The sequence below is a fragment of the Pieris rapae genome, chromosome 19 (assembly GCF_905147795.1).
Source record: "Pieris rapae chromosome 19, ilPieRapa1.1, whole genome shotgun sequence".
Lineage (NCBI taxonomy): Eukaryota > Metazoa > Arthropoda > Insecta > Lepidoptera > Pieridae > Pieris > Pieris rapae.
This window is the reverse complement of record NC_059527.1, coordinates 49430-65913: the sequence shown is the minus strand read 5'-3', so window position 1 is coordinate 65913 and position 16484 is coordinate 49430. Positions and strand designations below refer to the sequence as shown.

Below are 16484 nucleotides of genomic sequence, written 5' to 3'. Positions count from 1 at the left end.
TTTTATCTTACTTTATATTCACCACTTACGTATAACAATAAAATATGAGCGAAATAATTGAATGATAATTGCCATACAATTAAACAGTCGAAGAGAGTGCCTACGTCTGGCTATGCTCTCGGGGTGTAACTCCCATGGCTTAGTTAATTGCAGATGAAGAGAGTGACTGCCGGCTTTACTTTCGGGGCGTGACTCCGACGATTTAGGAAATCGTCATGCTTATTAGTGATCCAAGTGCCAGGGCACGCACATATAGGGTAAATCATCACGTTTGTACCTAAATGAGCAAAATGTACGAACCTTGGGACGTATATAAAATATAGAGAATCATCATGCTTATAAAACTGAGAAAACCTGAGTAAGCAAAATGTACAGTAAGGCTCGTACAGGCTGACAATTTCGTATTTAAATTTTATCCAAAAAAATCATCAGTTAGTAACTTAATAGTTGGATGGTCGGAATACTAAAAGCTGGCAGCTTCAGATAAGCGACCACAATATAGAATAAACCAGTTAATACCATACCTTATATTATAAAACAACAGTTATGGTACATTAGGGCTTTCATAATATTAAAACGTCCAATACTGTGATACTGCAATCTCATCTCAAACAATCTGCGTAAATTATGTTGACTCCCAACAAACACGCACGGTATCTAAATACTGGCCATGAGTTGTTTTGTTTTATTATAGCTGTTTTCGCCGTTTTATAAACGCCACTTCATATCGCATGGACAGAATAAAAAAGTCAATTCAAATAAATAGATAATTGCTGTTAATGCAGCCTAAAGCTTCAAAGCTAAAAAAGGATTATAAAAAAAGAATGATGTTTGCTGGAACACAGCGAGCTTCACGATCTGTAACTGATTACCACTGCCAGCACAAACTTGTCACTTGTTGTTGTAGATTGTGACCTGGTCATCATTTGTCAAGAGGATCAAAGGGCACAAACCTAATCTCTGCCGAGAGGAGCCAAAATAGCAAATAACCAATCCTCTCTCGCAAAGCTTATTTTGACTAAAGCGTAGTTTGTAGAGTTGGATATATGAACTCGGATTCGGAACTTCAGGAAGCTGGATATTTGAACTCGGATTATGTTGAGTAAAAATTATTTTGGTTATACTGTTATAAAATGAAAATACTTTTGGTGGGAAGACTATTTTAATCAATTGAAATAACTGACGTTTATTCACACAATCGGTATAAAATTTCAAGTACAATTAAATAAGAAAGAGGTACACAAACGTCACAAAATCTTCACACATACAGGAAATTCTTTTTACCCGTCAATTTTAACAAGAGTCAAAAAATAAATTATCTTTAAAATAATAGAATAGAAATCTTTACAAAGTTAACGTAAACTATAGTTTATCTCTATAGAGCGAAATCGGACGCGGGACTTCACTTCTTCCCGAGTAAGTCGTCCAGTAGATCCCGGTTGGAGAGCGCTCGGTCTCCGAGGAGATCGGCAGCGGGACGGAGACGCGGAGGCAGTGCGTGTTGCGACAGGGCCTCGAACTCGTCCTGAAGCTGCGAGATCGCCCCGGCGGGAAGGTCCCCGCGAGCGTTCACCAGCTCATTGACACGGTCGACGGCTCGCAGCTGCGAGGCTAGCCTCTCGCCCGCTCCCGTCGCCGCCGAAAGCTGCCGCACGTGCACGTCGATTACGCGCGAGCTCTTTTCGATATCCTCGAGTATATCTTTGCAGTATCTTTCCGCGCGTCTGCCCATCTGCGTCCCGTCTCCGGTCCCGCGCTCCGTGTCGGTCTCCGATTCGCCACGACCGGCTTCGTAAAAGGATACGCCCGAGCTCCTCCGTGCCCGGCCCGCCTCCTCAACCACGTATTCGCTCACGCTCTCCTCCGTCGCCTGTCGTCGGAGTGCACTCGTCTTTCGCGACCTGGGCTCCTCGTTATTTCTTATTCTATTCATTAAATCCGTTTTCATCGCTTCCATTTTACTTTGCGAGTTCTCCGTGCCGGCGATGCGTTGTTCGCGGATGCCCACACTCGCCATGCCCTCCTGCACAGCCTTGGCGAGATCAACGTTCGCGGCAGGAAGATCTCGGGGACGACTCACCTGGTCTTCGTCGGACAAACCGCTCGGTGCACGGAAATCTCCACCCTGTCTCGACGGAACATAACGTTCGCCCTATAATTCATACGAAATTGAAATAAGCGCCATTTGAATTCTGTCTACACCGGTGTGCTACTGATGTTAGACAGATGACACCCGTGTAGACGAAAAGAAATAATTATAGTACTTAAATGTAAAAGATGACTTACGGAACGGTCGTCACCATGTTTCCTATTTTTACTCAGAGGTCTGGCGAGCTGCGCCACGGAAGCGATCTTCGGAGGTGAGCTTCTACCTCCGCCGCGACCGGCGGCCGTGCTGATCATCTTCTCTTTTATCTGTAATGAAACACAACATAGTACATAGCACGCCCCCCGCTCTGTCAAACGTCTTCCGACGGCGGAGGCCGTCTCACCTCAATAATGGTCGAGAGCTTGTCGGCGTTGCTGATAGCCAGATCTAGGTCGTTTCGTGTGTCGCGGTGCTTTTCGATTTCGGCCTGCAACCGATGTCTGAAGTTCTTAGCCTCGAGCGCCAGCCGTCTTTGCAGCCCGGCGATCGTCTCCTGCTGCTGCCGCGCCGTCTCTCGCAGCTCACTCACCTGCGCTTGCAGCTTCTCACGTTCCGGTAGATTCCTAGCAGAGACGCTGCTCCGTTGAGTGAAATGAAAACGAAACGGATTAAGCGAAACACGAGGCCAGAAGCGTACTTATCGCGCGTGAGGTTCAGCAGGTGGTTGTGTTGGTCCTGCAGAGCCTGCAAACGCAGGTCGCGGTCTCGCAGCTGGCCCTCGAGGTCGCGAAGGCGACGGCGAGCTTGCTGGTACTTGGCCTGCTGCACGCGCATCTCCTCGCTGTGCGCGCTCAGAACTTGCGGAAGCTCCGCACTCGAACTGTCGTACCTGAGTAAGCGAAACCTTGATCGATTTAAAAAATTCAAATTAACCGGGCTTATTTTAGGTTTACGTACCGCTGCAGGGCGACTTCCTGCTTCTTTTGCAAAGACCGCAGGATTTTATTTTCATTGCTCAGCTCCTGATAGAAGAATAAGGTTCGTCAATAAAGTGGCGGTAAGGAGCGGGAAGCGAAGGGTGCGACGGTAAATGTAAGTAACTACCTGCAAGTGAAAGTGCGCGTCGGCGAGCTGATTCTGTAGCGCCTTGAGTCGGTGCATCTTAGCAGACAGCACACGCTGTTCGCCGTGCGGTCGATGCTGCGGCTGAGCCGGATTCATGCGCTTCCGCTTTTGCAGCAAGTTCAGCCGCGAATTGCTGCTGTACACGCTCTCCAAGGAGATTCTAGGTAAAGACTTTGTAGGTTATTCAAACTACAACGTTTACCCGTTATTCTTAATGTAATATAACTTTTATATTATTTGTCATAAACCCATACCGGAAAACAGACTACAAAGTGCCAAATGTTCTTCCTACGAGCGTTCATCGATATAATAAAGACTTACCTTTGATCTTTTCGTTTATCTTCTGGCAATAAACTGGCAACGGACATGCTTTGCCTTAATAATAATCCATTCTTGATTTAATTATGATATTATAAAATATCACGTCACATTTATATATTTCTACAAATGTTGTGTGTTCGTTTCTATCGTTACGGACACCTAGCAACGTAATAATGATAGTAATCATAAACTCTTTGCTCTCAGTCCGAGAGCGAAGTTTATTATGCACGTATAATAGGTAGGTACGTTTTCCGGGTCAGCCGGGGATGCCTTCCATAATAGGATAGGATAGTGTAACTCTACATTAGCCGCACACTAATTCATTCTATAATTCGGTATGCTTATAAATGCTGAAGTAATCGCCGAGCTTATAAAACTAAGAAAGCCCGAGTGTGCAGAATTTTATTTTAAATTGGCTCTTACAATATATTAGTGATTCCACTAGATAGTAGGAATGTTTGCCTTCCCTTCAAACACTAATCTCTTGTTCCCTGGTTATAAATATAACTATGCAATTAATCTAATATCGTCGTTAATGTTGTAAACAAATAATTGTAGGAGCTAGCTTCGTTATTTTATAAGTAAATTTTTGTTTTCCTTATCCTAGATATTACACCCAATTGCAGAGTGTTCGGAAGAACTTTTCGACATAACATGTGGTTAACTCAAATCTCAAAGAGGCGAATGTTTCGAATACCGTGGACAACGAACAGCTCCACCCTGATTGCTCTGCGCGATTGTCTTGTCTTGTAAACTGATCATAGTTGGTAACACTGAAGGGATCACGTGGTTGTTTGCTAACCAGACGGACCGATCGAATCAATGCACGACAGATCGCTTTTCGAGACACTTCTATCCGTCTATCTACTCTATGGAAACACCTGCCTTTCCAGGTATTTCAGAAGCGACACGACTTAGGCTACGTCCCCAGTTGACAAACTGTTTGCCGCCGACTGAGATAGCGGCGAATCGTTTTAATATACCCTTTCAGATGAAAAATTGAGAATATCTCAAAGCCAAATCACTGGCTCTGGTATTTAATATATTATGTACTTCAAATATTTGGAACGCGTTTCACGGAACGCACTCTCGGTGCGGTCATTCGTGGCGCGCGCGCCAGGAGCGCGTCATCGATACCCAACTTAAGTCTCAGAAGAATGTATTTAAGTGACAAATATTTCAGAATTTCTAATCTAACTCAGCCACCCAAAGATTTTAAAATTAAAATACATAACTGTGATATTATGTGAATGTCAGTAACTGCCCCTGTCCTCCCAAGTCCCATTACAAAAGTTAGCTCTACCAAATGTTTAGTGCTCGTTCACGTAGGTACGCGCGGGCGCGAGAAACGTTGCGAGCTCGTGTTCACATTAACCGCCAGGCGTTCGCGCGAGTGTGACGGGATTCGTTTCTAGCGACAAGTTCAAAGTGACCTTAGAGCGGGCGTACACTAACTGCTCGAGCAGTTAACGGCCGACCGACGTACATGGACCGCTCGAGCGGTCGGCGTTGACTGCTTGAGCAGTCGGTTGTTGAATTTCTACCGCAGTCTAGTCATGGATTATGACGAGGAAACACTGCTTTTGCTGCTTCTGCTCAAGCGGAAACGACCAATTTTGGAATTAAGTGAACGACATGGACAATTCCATCATTTGTTTATGGAACTTAGAAGTGATAAAGAAAACTTTTCAACTATTTTAGGTTGTCAGTGTTTTCGTTTGATGAAATGAATAATATACTCAGGTCTAAAATTAAACGTGAAAACACAATCTTGAGGAGAAGTATCCAAGCAGAAGAAAGACTAGCAGTATCATTGAGGTTCGAAAAATAAATAATAATTATTTAAATTTTTATTCATTAAAAATAAAAGGAGCGGTAGGTCGTAGAGCTGTCGACTGCTCTAGAGCCGCAGACGGCTCGAGCGGTCAGTGTATGTTGGCATACACTGATCGACAGCACGATGGAATTTCATCATGTAGTTGACGGCTTGAAGCGGTCGCGACTGCTCGAGCGGTCGTGTGTACGGCAGCGAATGAATGGCTATACCTAGTTGACCGCGCGGTCGCGGCTTCAAGCAGTCGGTCATAACTGCCTGGAGCCGTACACGGCTGGCCTTAATGGTATACAAAATTGGTGCTTTTTAAACGGAATGACCTTCAATATAAACAAGTGCTTTCATATTTAACACAAGGAAAAAAAACACCTCTTTCTGTGTATCAGCTTGACGGCGCGCCATTTAAGCTTTAGGAAATTCGTGACTCGGCTGTTATTATTGATAAAAAAACTAACGTTTATATCACAGGTCAATAAGGTAGTCACCAAATCAGCACGAATGCTTTGATTTCATGCATTGCGGAATGCAGATTGTTTTGGTTGTACCTACAACTAAAATGCTAATACTACAACTACTACTGTTGTCTCAAGTGTAAAAGTAACATCTAAAGTTAGGTAAGCCGACTTAATCATTAGATGTGAGGCTTATAAAATAAATAAGATTTATAAAAAATGATTGGAGGAATATAAATAAAACCACGCGACAGTAACACAACAATATACTTAACGAGACACTGTACAATGACTTTATGGACTACTGTGGCCGGGGCGGCGGCGGCTGGTGCTAGGGCCTAGGCGCATCCTGCCTCTGGCGCTCCCAGAGGCGCGCGTACAACGAACCCTCCTGCGCCAGCAGCTCGCGGTGCGTGCCCCTGGCGGCGATGCAGCCGCGCTCCAGCACCACGATCTCGTCGGCGTCGGCCACCGTGCTGAGTCTGTGCGCGATGCACACGGAGGTGCGTCCGGCCGTGGCCGCCCGCAGCGCAGCCAAGATCGCGTGCTCCGTTAGCGAGTCCAGGCTGGACGTGGCCTCGTCGAACACGATAATGGGCGCGTTTTTGAGGATGGCGCGCGCGATGGCCACGCGCTGCTTCTCGCCGCCGGACAGCTTCAGGCCACGCTCTCCGACCTGCGTCTCGTAGCCCTTAGGCCAGCCCAGCACGGCGTCGTGCAGCTCCGCCAGGCGGGCGGCGCGCTCGACGGCTTCGCGCGGCGCCTCCAAGTCGCCGTAGTGCAAGTTGTGGAAGATGGTATCGTGGAACAGCACGCAGTCCTGCGGCACCACGGCGATGGCGCGGCGCAGGGACCGCAGGGACACGTCGCGTACGTCCCGCCCGCCCACGAGCACGCTGCCGCCCTGCGGTTCCACGAAGCGGAACAGGAGCCGCACGAGGGTCGACTTGCCGCTGCCGGAGCCGCCGACGACGCCTAGCTTCTTGCCGGGGGGCACCGTCAGCGAGAGGTCGGTGAGCACGGGCTTGCCCAGCTCGTACTTGAAGCTAACGTTGCGGAACTCGATGGCGGGCGCTTCCGGCGCCAGTGCCAGTTGCGGCGCCCGGTCCACCTCGGCCACGCGCGGCCGTACCGCCATCAGCGTGAACATGGTCTGCATGTCCACGAGCGCCTGGCGCACCTCGCGGTACACGGATCCGAGGAAGCCCAGCGGGATGGACAACTGGAACACCAGCCCGTTCACCATCACCAGGTCACCCACGGTCATGTTGCCTGCGAACAGAGAACGAATCAGTTGCGGAGACTCGATTCCGGGCTCGGTCGAGCCGAACAGGGCCGGGCGGTGGCGAGCGTAGCCGCTAACCTCGGACAATCTCGTTGGCGGCGCACAACATGATGACGGACAGGCCGGCGCTGAAAATGGCGTGCTGGCCGAAGTTGAGCAGCGCCAGGCTGGAGGCGGTCTTGAGCGACGCGTGCTCGTATTTGCGCAGACTCGCGTCGTACTTGTCGAGCTCGTGGCGCTCGTTGCCGAAGTACTTCACGGTCTCGTAGTTGATGAGCGAGTCTACGGCCTTGTTGCCGGCCTCGTTCTCGGCCCGGTTCATGAGCACGCGGAATTGGGTGCGCCACTGCGTCACGGCCAGCGTGAAGGCGGCGTACACGGCCACGCAGCCGCCCGCCACGCCGGCGAATGCCAGCCCACCTTTCAGCCCCAGGATGGAGCACACGAGCGCCAGCTCGAAAGCCGTCGGCACGACGTTGAAAACCATGGCAGACAGCACAAAGTTAATGGCGCGCGAGCCGCGGTCGATGGTCTTGGAGAGCGCACCCGTCTGTCGGCCCAGGTGGAAGGCCAGGTCCAGGCTGTGCAGGTGCGCGAACACGTTGCAGGCCAGGCGCCGGATGGAGTGCTGCGCTACGCGCGCGAACACGGCGTTGCGCAGCTCGTTGAAGCCGGCGGCCGTGGCGCGAGCCAGCCCGTAGCCCAGCAGCAGACTGAAGGCGGCCGTGCCGACGGCCTGCGGCGCGCTGTCCAGTCCCAGGAGCGCCGCTTCGCCCGCCGCCGCGTTCACCTCGTCCACGGCGTACTTGAACAGGAACGGCACGGCCACGTTCGTCAGCTTCGCGCCGAACAACAGCGACAACGACAGCACGACTCGGTTTCTTATTGCGGCGTCATCCTGAATGTTTTTGCTGACCGTGAGCTACTTTAGAATACAACTACCTCCTCGCCTCAATAAAATTATATTCCGTTTCTATTATCATAAGATAGAAAATATTAGTTATATTATGATAGATCTTTATGTACGTCATTGGAGATTTCATTATCTATGGATTGATTATGGATAGTTATTTTATTGTTTTTGTGAAATTGTGGTAAATTTTGATTTTCACACTACGGCAGAGCTGAGGAATTTGTTTCAAAACAATATTGTAGCACTAGCGTCAAATAGGAATGATAAAAAATCTAGACATTTGGGTGCCATACGAACAAAGCGACCAAGAGCTAGAGGTACGCGTCGCGGATTAGAAACTGACATCACTGTCCAAATTTCATTTGAATATTGACCAACTGCTGACATGACGCACATGGTTGTTCTAAATATTAACAGCATAAGGTGTGCGATACACCAACAGTTCACAAGAACAATTGCATGTATGTGTGAATAAGTGTAAGTAGTAGGTATTTAAGATAATGTATGACGGAGTTATTTTTGCTCTAGCTTTATTATTTATATTAACATTTAATGCCTATCTACGAATTAATGTTGTTTACTATAAAAATATTTGTCCTAAATGCTGCAAATTTCATGACCATGTAGAGTACTATTGCCCTTGTCTTGCAAAAATTTTCCTATAAAAATAGTGTTCTTTAAGTCAAAGTATCAAAATATTTTAAATATATTATACCACACCTTAGGCCACACATACTCCATCATCCCCCGCACCATATCCATCCCGGAAACCGGCTTGGCATCTCCAAGGTTGATATCTTCACGGGCCAAAACAGATGCACCTGGATGAAAGCAGTCTCTCTTTTGGATACCTAGGAGCGGGAGACAAAATCAGGACTCAAAGAGGAATGGATGAATTTATACAGAGGAGATGGACAAACATAATAGGACCACTGCAGGATAGGAAGACTGTTCAACCAGGCGAAATTACAGTAAGGAACTAACATTAGTATAGGATGATTAGAAAATAAATCTGTAAACAAACAGTATGAGCATGACTGCTACAACAAGGGTTGCCAACAATATTCTATTGTAAAGTATTCAATTTTTTTTTAAACATTGCTATATACCTATATAAACGAATTTTGCTTGTTAATTCCACATACTTCATTTTCTTTAATATAAAATGTTGGCAAGCAAAGTTACAACTACCATGCAGAATAGGAAAGATTAGGACTAGTTAATATGCAGTCTCAATGTTATTAAAATTTATATTAAACACATAGAAGTTTTCAAATTATAATATAATTATGTATGAATTTCTCGATGAAATATGTATGATATATCAATCTCATTAGAATTTATGTAATACAAATAATGTTTACATATGCCTTACCGACTGGAATTTTTCCTGTTTTAGGCTTATTAGCCAACACTGCTGCAAGTACATTCTTAGCGGTGTCTTGACCATTAGAACTACTGGGAGGAGATGACGAATAAAGCTAGAAAACATAATACGATTAAACATTGATTAGAAAAGTAAATATCTATAAGTTTAAAGTAGCTGTCTATCGTACCCTGAAACTACTTGTAGTAGCACATTTTTTACATACAATAGTAAAATGTGGCTTATTTAATATTACTGATTTATGATAAAAGACATTTTTTATTTTATCATTATATCTAAATATTTTATCAAATCGTCTATTTGACAGAAACACAGCAGCCATGTTTGGCTGCATAAAAGCTATATTATGGAGTATGGGCACAGATTACATATTACAAGTAATTAGACGTACTCAGATGACACATTCATTTATTTTCACCTTAATTTCTACCATTTTATTATCAGCATAACACTAATATGATACTGTTAAATTGTTATAGTTAGTAGATCAACAGGCAGCATTTATTGAAACTCTTCGAGTGACATATTAGATATTACACTAACAGTATGTGGTCTGTACGCTGTGTTAAACGTCTATATTCCACGTTCGCCGACAACTGACATTTATATATAGTAAATAATTAAGAAGTAGTTAGTAGAGTGAGCCACTGCACAAAACTGTTTTCTTTTATTTTTAAGTACAAACCTCAAACATTTAAAATCGGTCCAGACGTTCTTGAGCTATGGTGAAATCGACCTGATATTATAAAAAGCAGTATTTGCTTGTTATTTTGGTCGTAGTTCACTTGATTATTATTGAAATTTGGCGACACAAACTGTCATTTTCATATTTATTATCAACGTAATGTCAAATTTAGTTTGCGATTTCGACTTCGACGGCCCGTCGCCCGGGCCATAAAAAAAGTATCAAATTTATATTTTAACTTTAAATTAAATAATTAATATTTCATTAACAGATATTATTAATATTCTTATTAAATAATGAATATTGAAGTACTCCCATTGTACAATTTAATGACTGCAATGTGCGTCGTATAAAAATACTATATTAAAAAAACATCAAATTTAAACAGGCAAGAAGTCGATATCTGACAAAACTAAAGCAATTAAAGTAGGTACCGGACGTATAAAACTGCAATATATTGTATTGTTATAATGGGAAGGACGCGTCGCCGAAGAAAACTCAGAAGAACAAATTGTTTTGAGACTTGCAATTATAGTTCTGATTTGATTATGTTAAACTCTTGGCTATCCAAAAGTGGAATTCAAAGAAACAAAAAGTTAGTCCTTACAATTTTTTCTGATTGCAACCGTGGTGTACTAACAAAAAAAAGGATCAAAGCAGGAGATGAACTTCTTAGCCTACCATTAAATTTAACTATTAATGTAACTACTCTGCTTATGGATGAAGAATTTTGTGCAATATTTTTAGACAGCAATATCCTATCGCAGCTGAGATACAAACAAGCTATTTCATTCCAATGTTTATTGGCATTCTATTTGCTGTTTCTAAAAGTACAAGGAAATAGTTCAAAATGGTACTTATACATGCAGAGTTTACCAAAAGTTTATACAGTGCCATATTTCTTAACAAATGAAGTAAAGAAGTTTCTAGACCCTAATATATTGTGTGTGATAGAAAAACAACAACATATTATTAATTCTGCTTTTAATCTTCTTAATGATTTATTGAATATAGCAATTATAAAAAATGAATATAAAACTGTGCATCTGTTTAAAAGCACCTTTAATAAATCTGATTTTGAATGGGCATACTTTACTGTTAATACAAGATGTGTCTTCATGGATTTGACTAACCTTTTGAACTTGACCCATATGCAACATACAATATTAAGTATAATTAATGACAATACAAAGATATCTTTATGTCCATTTTTAGACATGATTAATCATAGTGCTTACGCTAAAAATGAAACTAAACTTATTGTCAACAAGGAGTTAAACAATTTACCTGTAGTACATTTAAAAGAGAATCTGTTCTCAAAGGTTAACTTCTCAATTTATACTAAAACTACTTTTGAGGCATACTCTCAGGTTTTTATTTGTTATGGAGATAGCCACAACTTAAAACTGATTACTGAATATGGTTTTTACATTGCATCCAACAACTTGGATTATATTTCTATTGCATATGAACAAATAGTTACATTTCTTAATTCTATTAACAAGAAAGTTTCTCAAGAGCAATACAAGTTTATTTTGAGGCATGGACTTGACAAGGACCTATATATTGACATTAAAGGAATGAGCTTTAATTTGTATGGATTGCTGGTTGTTATTAAATATTTTTACAGGAAGGATGTTGATGTAAGCCAGTTACTGTACTCTGCAGCTATCTGCTCCTATGATAGGGAATTATTTGATCTGATTAAACCTATTCTCTATAAAAAACTAATAGACACTGAATATAATGTTAGTCAATTACAAAAATTTGATAAATGTGTAGCCCTGTGTAACTGTATTGTACTTATGTGTCAACATATTAAGATTTTAAAGAAATTTTGCAAATAGTCTGTGTGTACTTTGTAAAAATAAGAAGTAGTTTAAAACCATTATATAAATGTGAATAAAAGAACAACATATTGTAAATATAAATGTTTTAATCCTATGATCAGTTAAAGCAGTAAATCACAGTCAAGTAAGTTTATTTTCAAATAAAAAGGTTACAAACAACTGATACAGAAACAACAATTTTATAGGTATTTATTAAAAATTATTCATTGTAATCATCTATAACAGAGCACAATTAAAATAAAAGACTTCATTTACATAGTAATTTATAAAGTCAGCAACAATTATCATGAAACATTATGTAAAATAATTAGGATGTTGCTTTATTTCCATTGCAATACCCTTTTCAACAAGTGGACTTGTAAAGCGGTCAAAGGTTTGTCCCATACAGATATAAACTGGTATGTGAAGCCGAGTAGACAACCGGCGCGCTAAGCTTGCAGCACCAGCTTCATCCTCCCCAAGCAATGCAGTGGCAGCAGAACCTTCTCCAACTTCGCCAGTACCTGGCATACCTAGAGCTACATTTGCCAGCTGCAACTGCTGCTCACCTATCCATAATAGCAATGAACCTTTCATACAGAGAGAAGACACTTTACATATTCTCTGTCCACTCCATATTTCAAATTCGTGTATTTTCCAATTACTTTTACGATACTGTATATTCCGCGTTGATGTTTTTGTCGACGGAAATATTGAATTGTCCATGATTGTATAAATAATAGGACTAGTCAAGTTAAAAACGAATTTGACGTAATTTAAAAAACTTCACAAAATAAGACAATAATGTACTGTATTAGTGTATTAACATTATACTTCAGATTTCACAATTTACATTCAAATTTCGAATTTTGTTAAAACCGATAACGTATAAATCTTATAAGTTATAACTGTTTGTTTTTTTCCTCTTTACCTGACTTGGATGTATATTGTATAGTCCGCGCCGCCACTCATTGCCGACGGGAATCCTGGAACTAAATTTGACAGCTCCGCCATTTTGTTTGTGAACTTGTGAAGGGTGTAATCTATATATATATAATGAAAATGGTCTTCGTTTGAGGCTCTTTCACGCCTAAACCACTGATCGTATCGACATGAAACTACCACTATTCGATGCGAAATTTTTCCTAGATGGTATATGGTTTATTATTTATTTTCGAATTCTAACGTTTCTTCATTTTTTTATTGCTGTTTTACTTTTATGAACATTTATCCCGTTAATTGCAAGCGTTTTCGCTTGATTCTTTTGTTTCCATGGCAACGGAGTTTACTAAACGGATAATGTTCTTTTACATTCAGCTAAGAATTCCAATTTTTATAGTTACTCATCACGAAATCTCGGGAACTATAGGTCTTAGAAATGTGAAACTTGGTAGGAATATTACTTTCGTTATGTAAAGGTCAACTAAAAACGGATTTTAAGAAATTCATCCCCCCAAGGGGATTGCGGGGGCGTTAACAATAAACAATTCCCGTTTTTAAACTATAGCTCCTATAAATTCCAAATTTGGTAGGAATCTTCTGTAAGAGATGTAGAAATAGTCTATGAACGAATTTTACGGTAGCTCACCCCACAGTAGGTTGCGGGGGTGGTTTAACAATGAAAATTTTTATTTTTTAAGGCGTAGCTCCTACAGACTCCAAATTTAGCTAGAGTCGTCTATATGTGATGCAGAAATGATTTAAGAGCGGATTTTACAACAACCCACCGCCGAAAAAGATTGCGGTAGTGGGTGTTAAAATGTGAAATTTCTATTTCCAAACTGTAACCTCTATAGACTTTAAATTTGGTAGTAATCTTTTATTTGTCATGCAGAAATCATCTCAAATAGGATTTTACGAAATTCTATTTCCAACAGGGAATTGTTTTTTTTTTATTTAATTAATTTCATTTGTTTTTATATAACCTAATTAATTTTATGATAAACCGAAAATAAAAATTTCAGAAAAAAAATAAAAAGCAAAAAAAAATGAATAAAAAAAATATGAATAAAATTTACTTTATTTCCTTTGAAAATTCGACCAGCGAAGTGGGCGGGACCGGCTAGTATATATTATATACATATTATATAGTAACAACTCATGCGCTAATAATTTATACAGTACTTTTTTTGGATCATTGATGAATTCAAGAAAGTATTCACTCGAAAGAATTTATTGGTCTCTGAGAAAACAAGATTTTGTGACTGGGCAAATGAGAAGTTAAATAGAAAAAGGTTTAAATTATATGAATTGTATGATGAAAAGGAATATAACACCGGTGAGGAATTTAGGGAATATGTTAGGTTGTTTTCTAATAATTTCAAAAAAGATTGCAAAATTGCAAAATCACAATATTTAAGTTCAAAAATAAAAAAAAGCATGTATAAAGTAAAAGCTACCTGGAAAGTAATAAGTGACGAATTATACATTAAAAGTAAAAGGGAAATTAATAAAATCGGACTCAGAGGTGGCTTCTATTTTTGAAGAGTTTTTTACAAATGTACCACTCAGTACGACCAAGTCCCTGGAATCTTCACCTGCTGCTGCGATGTCATTACTAGAAAACTGTGTACCTAAATGTAATATTAAATTTCATTTTAAGCTTATAACTTGTAATGATATCGTTAAAACCTTTCAGCTTATTAATCTAAAAAAAAGTTAAGATATATGGGGTATGTCAACAGTCATTTTAAATTCCGTTATTGATGTAATAAGCAAAGCGAACTGCTTAATGAGAATGAAACAAAATAATAATAATAATATAATAATATATTTATTTTATTTCTCACAAAAACATATACAATAATTGTCATTCTTCTTTGGAGTAATTGTTATTGTTTATGTGAGACTGATGCCTGTTAAAGGTTGTGCACCTGTGTTACAGGTCATCAGGCCTCCACCACTTCGGATCGACAAAATGATTATAAGTAAAGAATAGACAATTATGGTTACAGTATATATGTTAACAAAATAAGAAATAAATACGTTTTTCTACAATAGTATAAACATAAGGAATATATATATTATAAGGAAACCACATGGTGTATGTGTATGTGTGTGTGTTGGTGTATGTGTGTGTTTGTGTATGTGTGTGTTTGTGTATGTGTGTGTTTGTGTATGTTCGGAATAATTGACGTAATAATATTGCACAATTATACTCTAAATAATTATTAACTAAAATTTACATAAAATTTGTGTCAAACTTTATGCTCAACTATTTAGTTTTGATAAGCATTCTCGGTAACCTCATAGTTAAAGTCCAATAGCCACAGTGTAACCGTCTTCTTGCACTCATTTTTTGTTAGGGGATATATGGAGAGAGAGGTGTTGACCTTGTTATATAAGTAATCACCCAAAAAACAGAAGAATTTTTGAGCAAAGCTTGTGCGAAAGGGTTTTGTATGGCACAGTGCATTTTTTCTACGCTTTATTATCATTGAGGTGTGGGTCGTATTTGAGAAGTGAGTGTTTGCGTAGTATTGTGGCAAGAATGAAGATTTGACGAACAGTGAGAACCTTCCAATGTTTGTAAGTCTCTGCCGTGGGATACATGAACGGAAGGAAGGCGCTTACCTTGAGAATAGCTCTTTGAGCTCTTTCTACCTTCAGAAGTTGTGTTTTTGCCGAGCCACCCCATGAAGATATACAATAGCCCAGAATGGATTGACATAGTGATAAGTAGACGGTTTTTATTAATGTGTGATTAGCAATGTGCCTCAAAATTTTGAATATATAAATCAATTTTCTAATTCTACCGGTCAATAGATCAATATGAGCTTGAAAATTCAGGTTGCTATCTAGCATGACACCTAAGTATTTTAAGGTACTTGTGGAGGTAAGTTTTGGACATCCGCATTGCACTTTGGTTAAACATGATCCAGCATGTGACGCAAGTTCAAGATTAGAAGGGATTTTACGCTTCGTAATTTCGAAGTGTGGGTCCAGGACGCTGCCCTGCGGCTCACCGAAGGTCACTGGTAGCTCTGTACTAGACCAATCCCCCACCCTCACAATTTGCGTACGTCCAGAGAGGTAACTCGCGAAAAGTTTGTGAGTTATGCCCCTAATGCCCATTCTCTCCATTCTGTGCAGTACGACTTCAACAGAAACGGTGTCAAACGCTTTGCTCAAGTCCATGAAGATACCGATAACTTTTTCCCTCCTATCCATATTCCTAACTACAAAATCAGTCAAGCTATGTACTGCGTCATCAGTGGACCTACCCGAACGAATACCATATTGGGAGTCAGAGATTATATTATATTTGTCGAGAAAATGAACCAATCTCCTGTTAATCAGACGTTCCAAGATTTTGGACATGATGGGAGTAAGGAGATAGGCCTGTAGTTGTCTACAAGGCTTTTAATAATAATAATAATATATTTATTTTTCTCACAAAGACATATACAATAATTGTCATTCTTTTTTGGAGCAACTGCTATTGCTTAAGTGAGACTGATGCCTGTTAAAGGTTGTGCACGTGTGTTACAGGTCATCAGGCCTCCACCACTTCGAATCGACAAAATGATTATTATACGTAAAGAATAGACAATTATATTAATTA

The 16484-nt window shown here is 40.7% G+C and overlaps 3 protein-coding genes and 1 long non-coding RNA gene across 7 annotated transcripts; 1 reads left to right on the top strand and 3 right to left on the bottom strand.

Annotated features, from left to right (window-relative positions):
* Positions 1 to 1154: 1154 nt before the first annotated feature.
* Positions 1155 to 3917, bottom strand: LOC110997886. Its single transcript, XM_022266250.2, has 7 exons — positions 3536 to 3917; positions 3194 to 3374; positions 3047 to 3111; positions 2787 to 2978; positions 2493 to 2712; positions 2287 to 2415; positions 1155 to 2152 (listed from the first exon to the last, which is right to left on the bottom strand). The coding sequence occupies exons 1-7, from the start codon at positions 3580 to 3582 to the stop codon at positions 1403 to 1405; spliced, it is 1584 nt and encodes a 527-aa protein (XP_022121942.2). The 5' UTR covers positions 3583 to 3917; the 3' UTR covers positions 1155 to 1402.
* A 2156-nt stretch (positions 3918 to 6073) lies between these two features.
* LOC110997867 (iron-sulfur clusters transporter ABCB7, mitochondrial) lies at positions 6074 to 9762 on the bottom strand. 4 transcript variants are annotated; one of them, XM_022266221.2, is made up of 5 exons: positions 9576 to 9762; positions 9395 to 9500; positions 8740 to 8870; positions 7185 to 8004; positions 6074 to 7093 (listed from the first exon to the last, which is right to left on the bottom strand). In XM_022266221.2, exons 1-5 carry the CDS (start codon positions 9738 to 9740, stop codon positions 6153 to 6155), a joined length of 2163 nt encoding a protein of 720 aa, XP_022121913.2. In that variant the 5' UTR covers positions 9741 to 9762; the 3' UTR covers positions 6074 to 6152. The 4 variants fall into 4 exon arrangements, with proteins under 4 accessions (XP_022121913.2, XP_022121914.2, XP_022121915.2 ...); XM_022266222.2 differs by having other exon boundaries at positions 8740 to 8840; XM_022266223.2 differs by having other exon boundaries at positions 8740 to 8816.
* Positions 9763 to 10048: 286 nt separating this feature from the next.
* Positions 10049 to 12016, top strand: LOC110997887 (SET domain-containing protein 4). The gene has a single exon (XM_022266251.2). The coding sequence runs from the start codon at positions 10562 to 10564 to the stop codon at positions 11936 to 11938; it is 1377 nt and encodes a 458-aa protein (XP_022121943.2). The 5' UTR covers positions 10049 to 10561; the 3' UTR covers positions 11939 to 12016.
* Positions 12017 to 12260: 244 nt separating this feature from the next.
* On the bottom strand, positions 12261 to 13793 carry LOC123689998. Its single transcript, XR_006750838.1, has 2 exons — positions 12852 to 13793; positions 12261 to 12489 (listed from the first exon to the last, which is right to left on the bottom strand). It is a non-coding gene; the product is annotated as an uncharacterized LOC123689998 (long non-coding RNA).
* Between the last annotated feature and the right edge of the window lie 2691 nt (positions 13794 to 16484).

Coding starts and splice junctions, on each gene's coding strand:
- LOC110997886 (XM_022266250.2), bottom strand. CDS start 3,582: ATGTCCGTTGCCAGTTTATTGCCAGAAGATAAACGAAAAGATCAAAG. Junction 3,112..3,193: donor ACGCGCACTTTCACTTGCAG/GTAGTTACTTAC, acceptor TTCTTCTATCAG/GAGCTGAGCAATGAAAATAA. Junction 2,713..2,786: donor CTGAACCTCACGCGCGATAA/GTACGCTTCTGG, acceptor CGTCTCTGCTAG/GAATCTACCGGAACGTGAGA.
- LOC110997887 (XM_022266251.2), top strand. CDS start 10,562: ATGGGAAGGACGCGTCGCCGAAGAAAACTCAGAAGAACAAATTGTTTT.
- LOC110997867 (XM_022266221.2), bottom strand. CDS start 9,740: ATGCAGCCAAACATGGCTGCTGTGTTTCTGTCAAATAGACGATTTGAT. Junction 9,501..9,575: donor CTACTACAAGTAGTTTCAGG/GTACGATAGACA, acceptor TATGTTTTCTAG/CTTTATTCGTCATCTCCTCC. Junction 8,005..8,739: donor TGGAGTATGTGTGGCCTAAG/GTGTGGTATAAT, acceptor AAAAACATTCAG/GATGACGCCGCAATAAGAAA.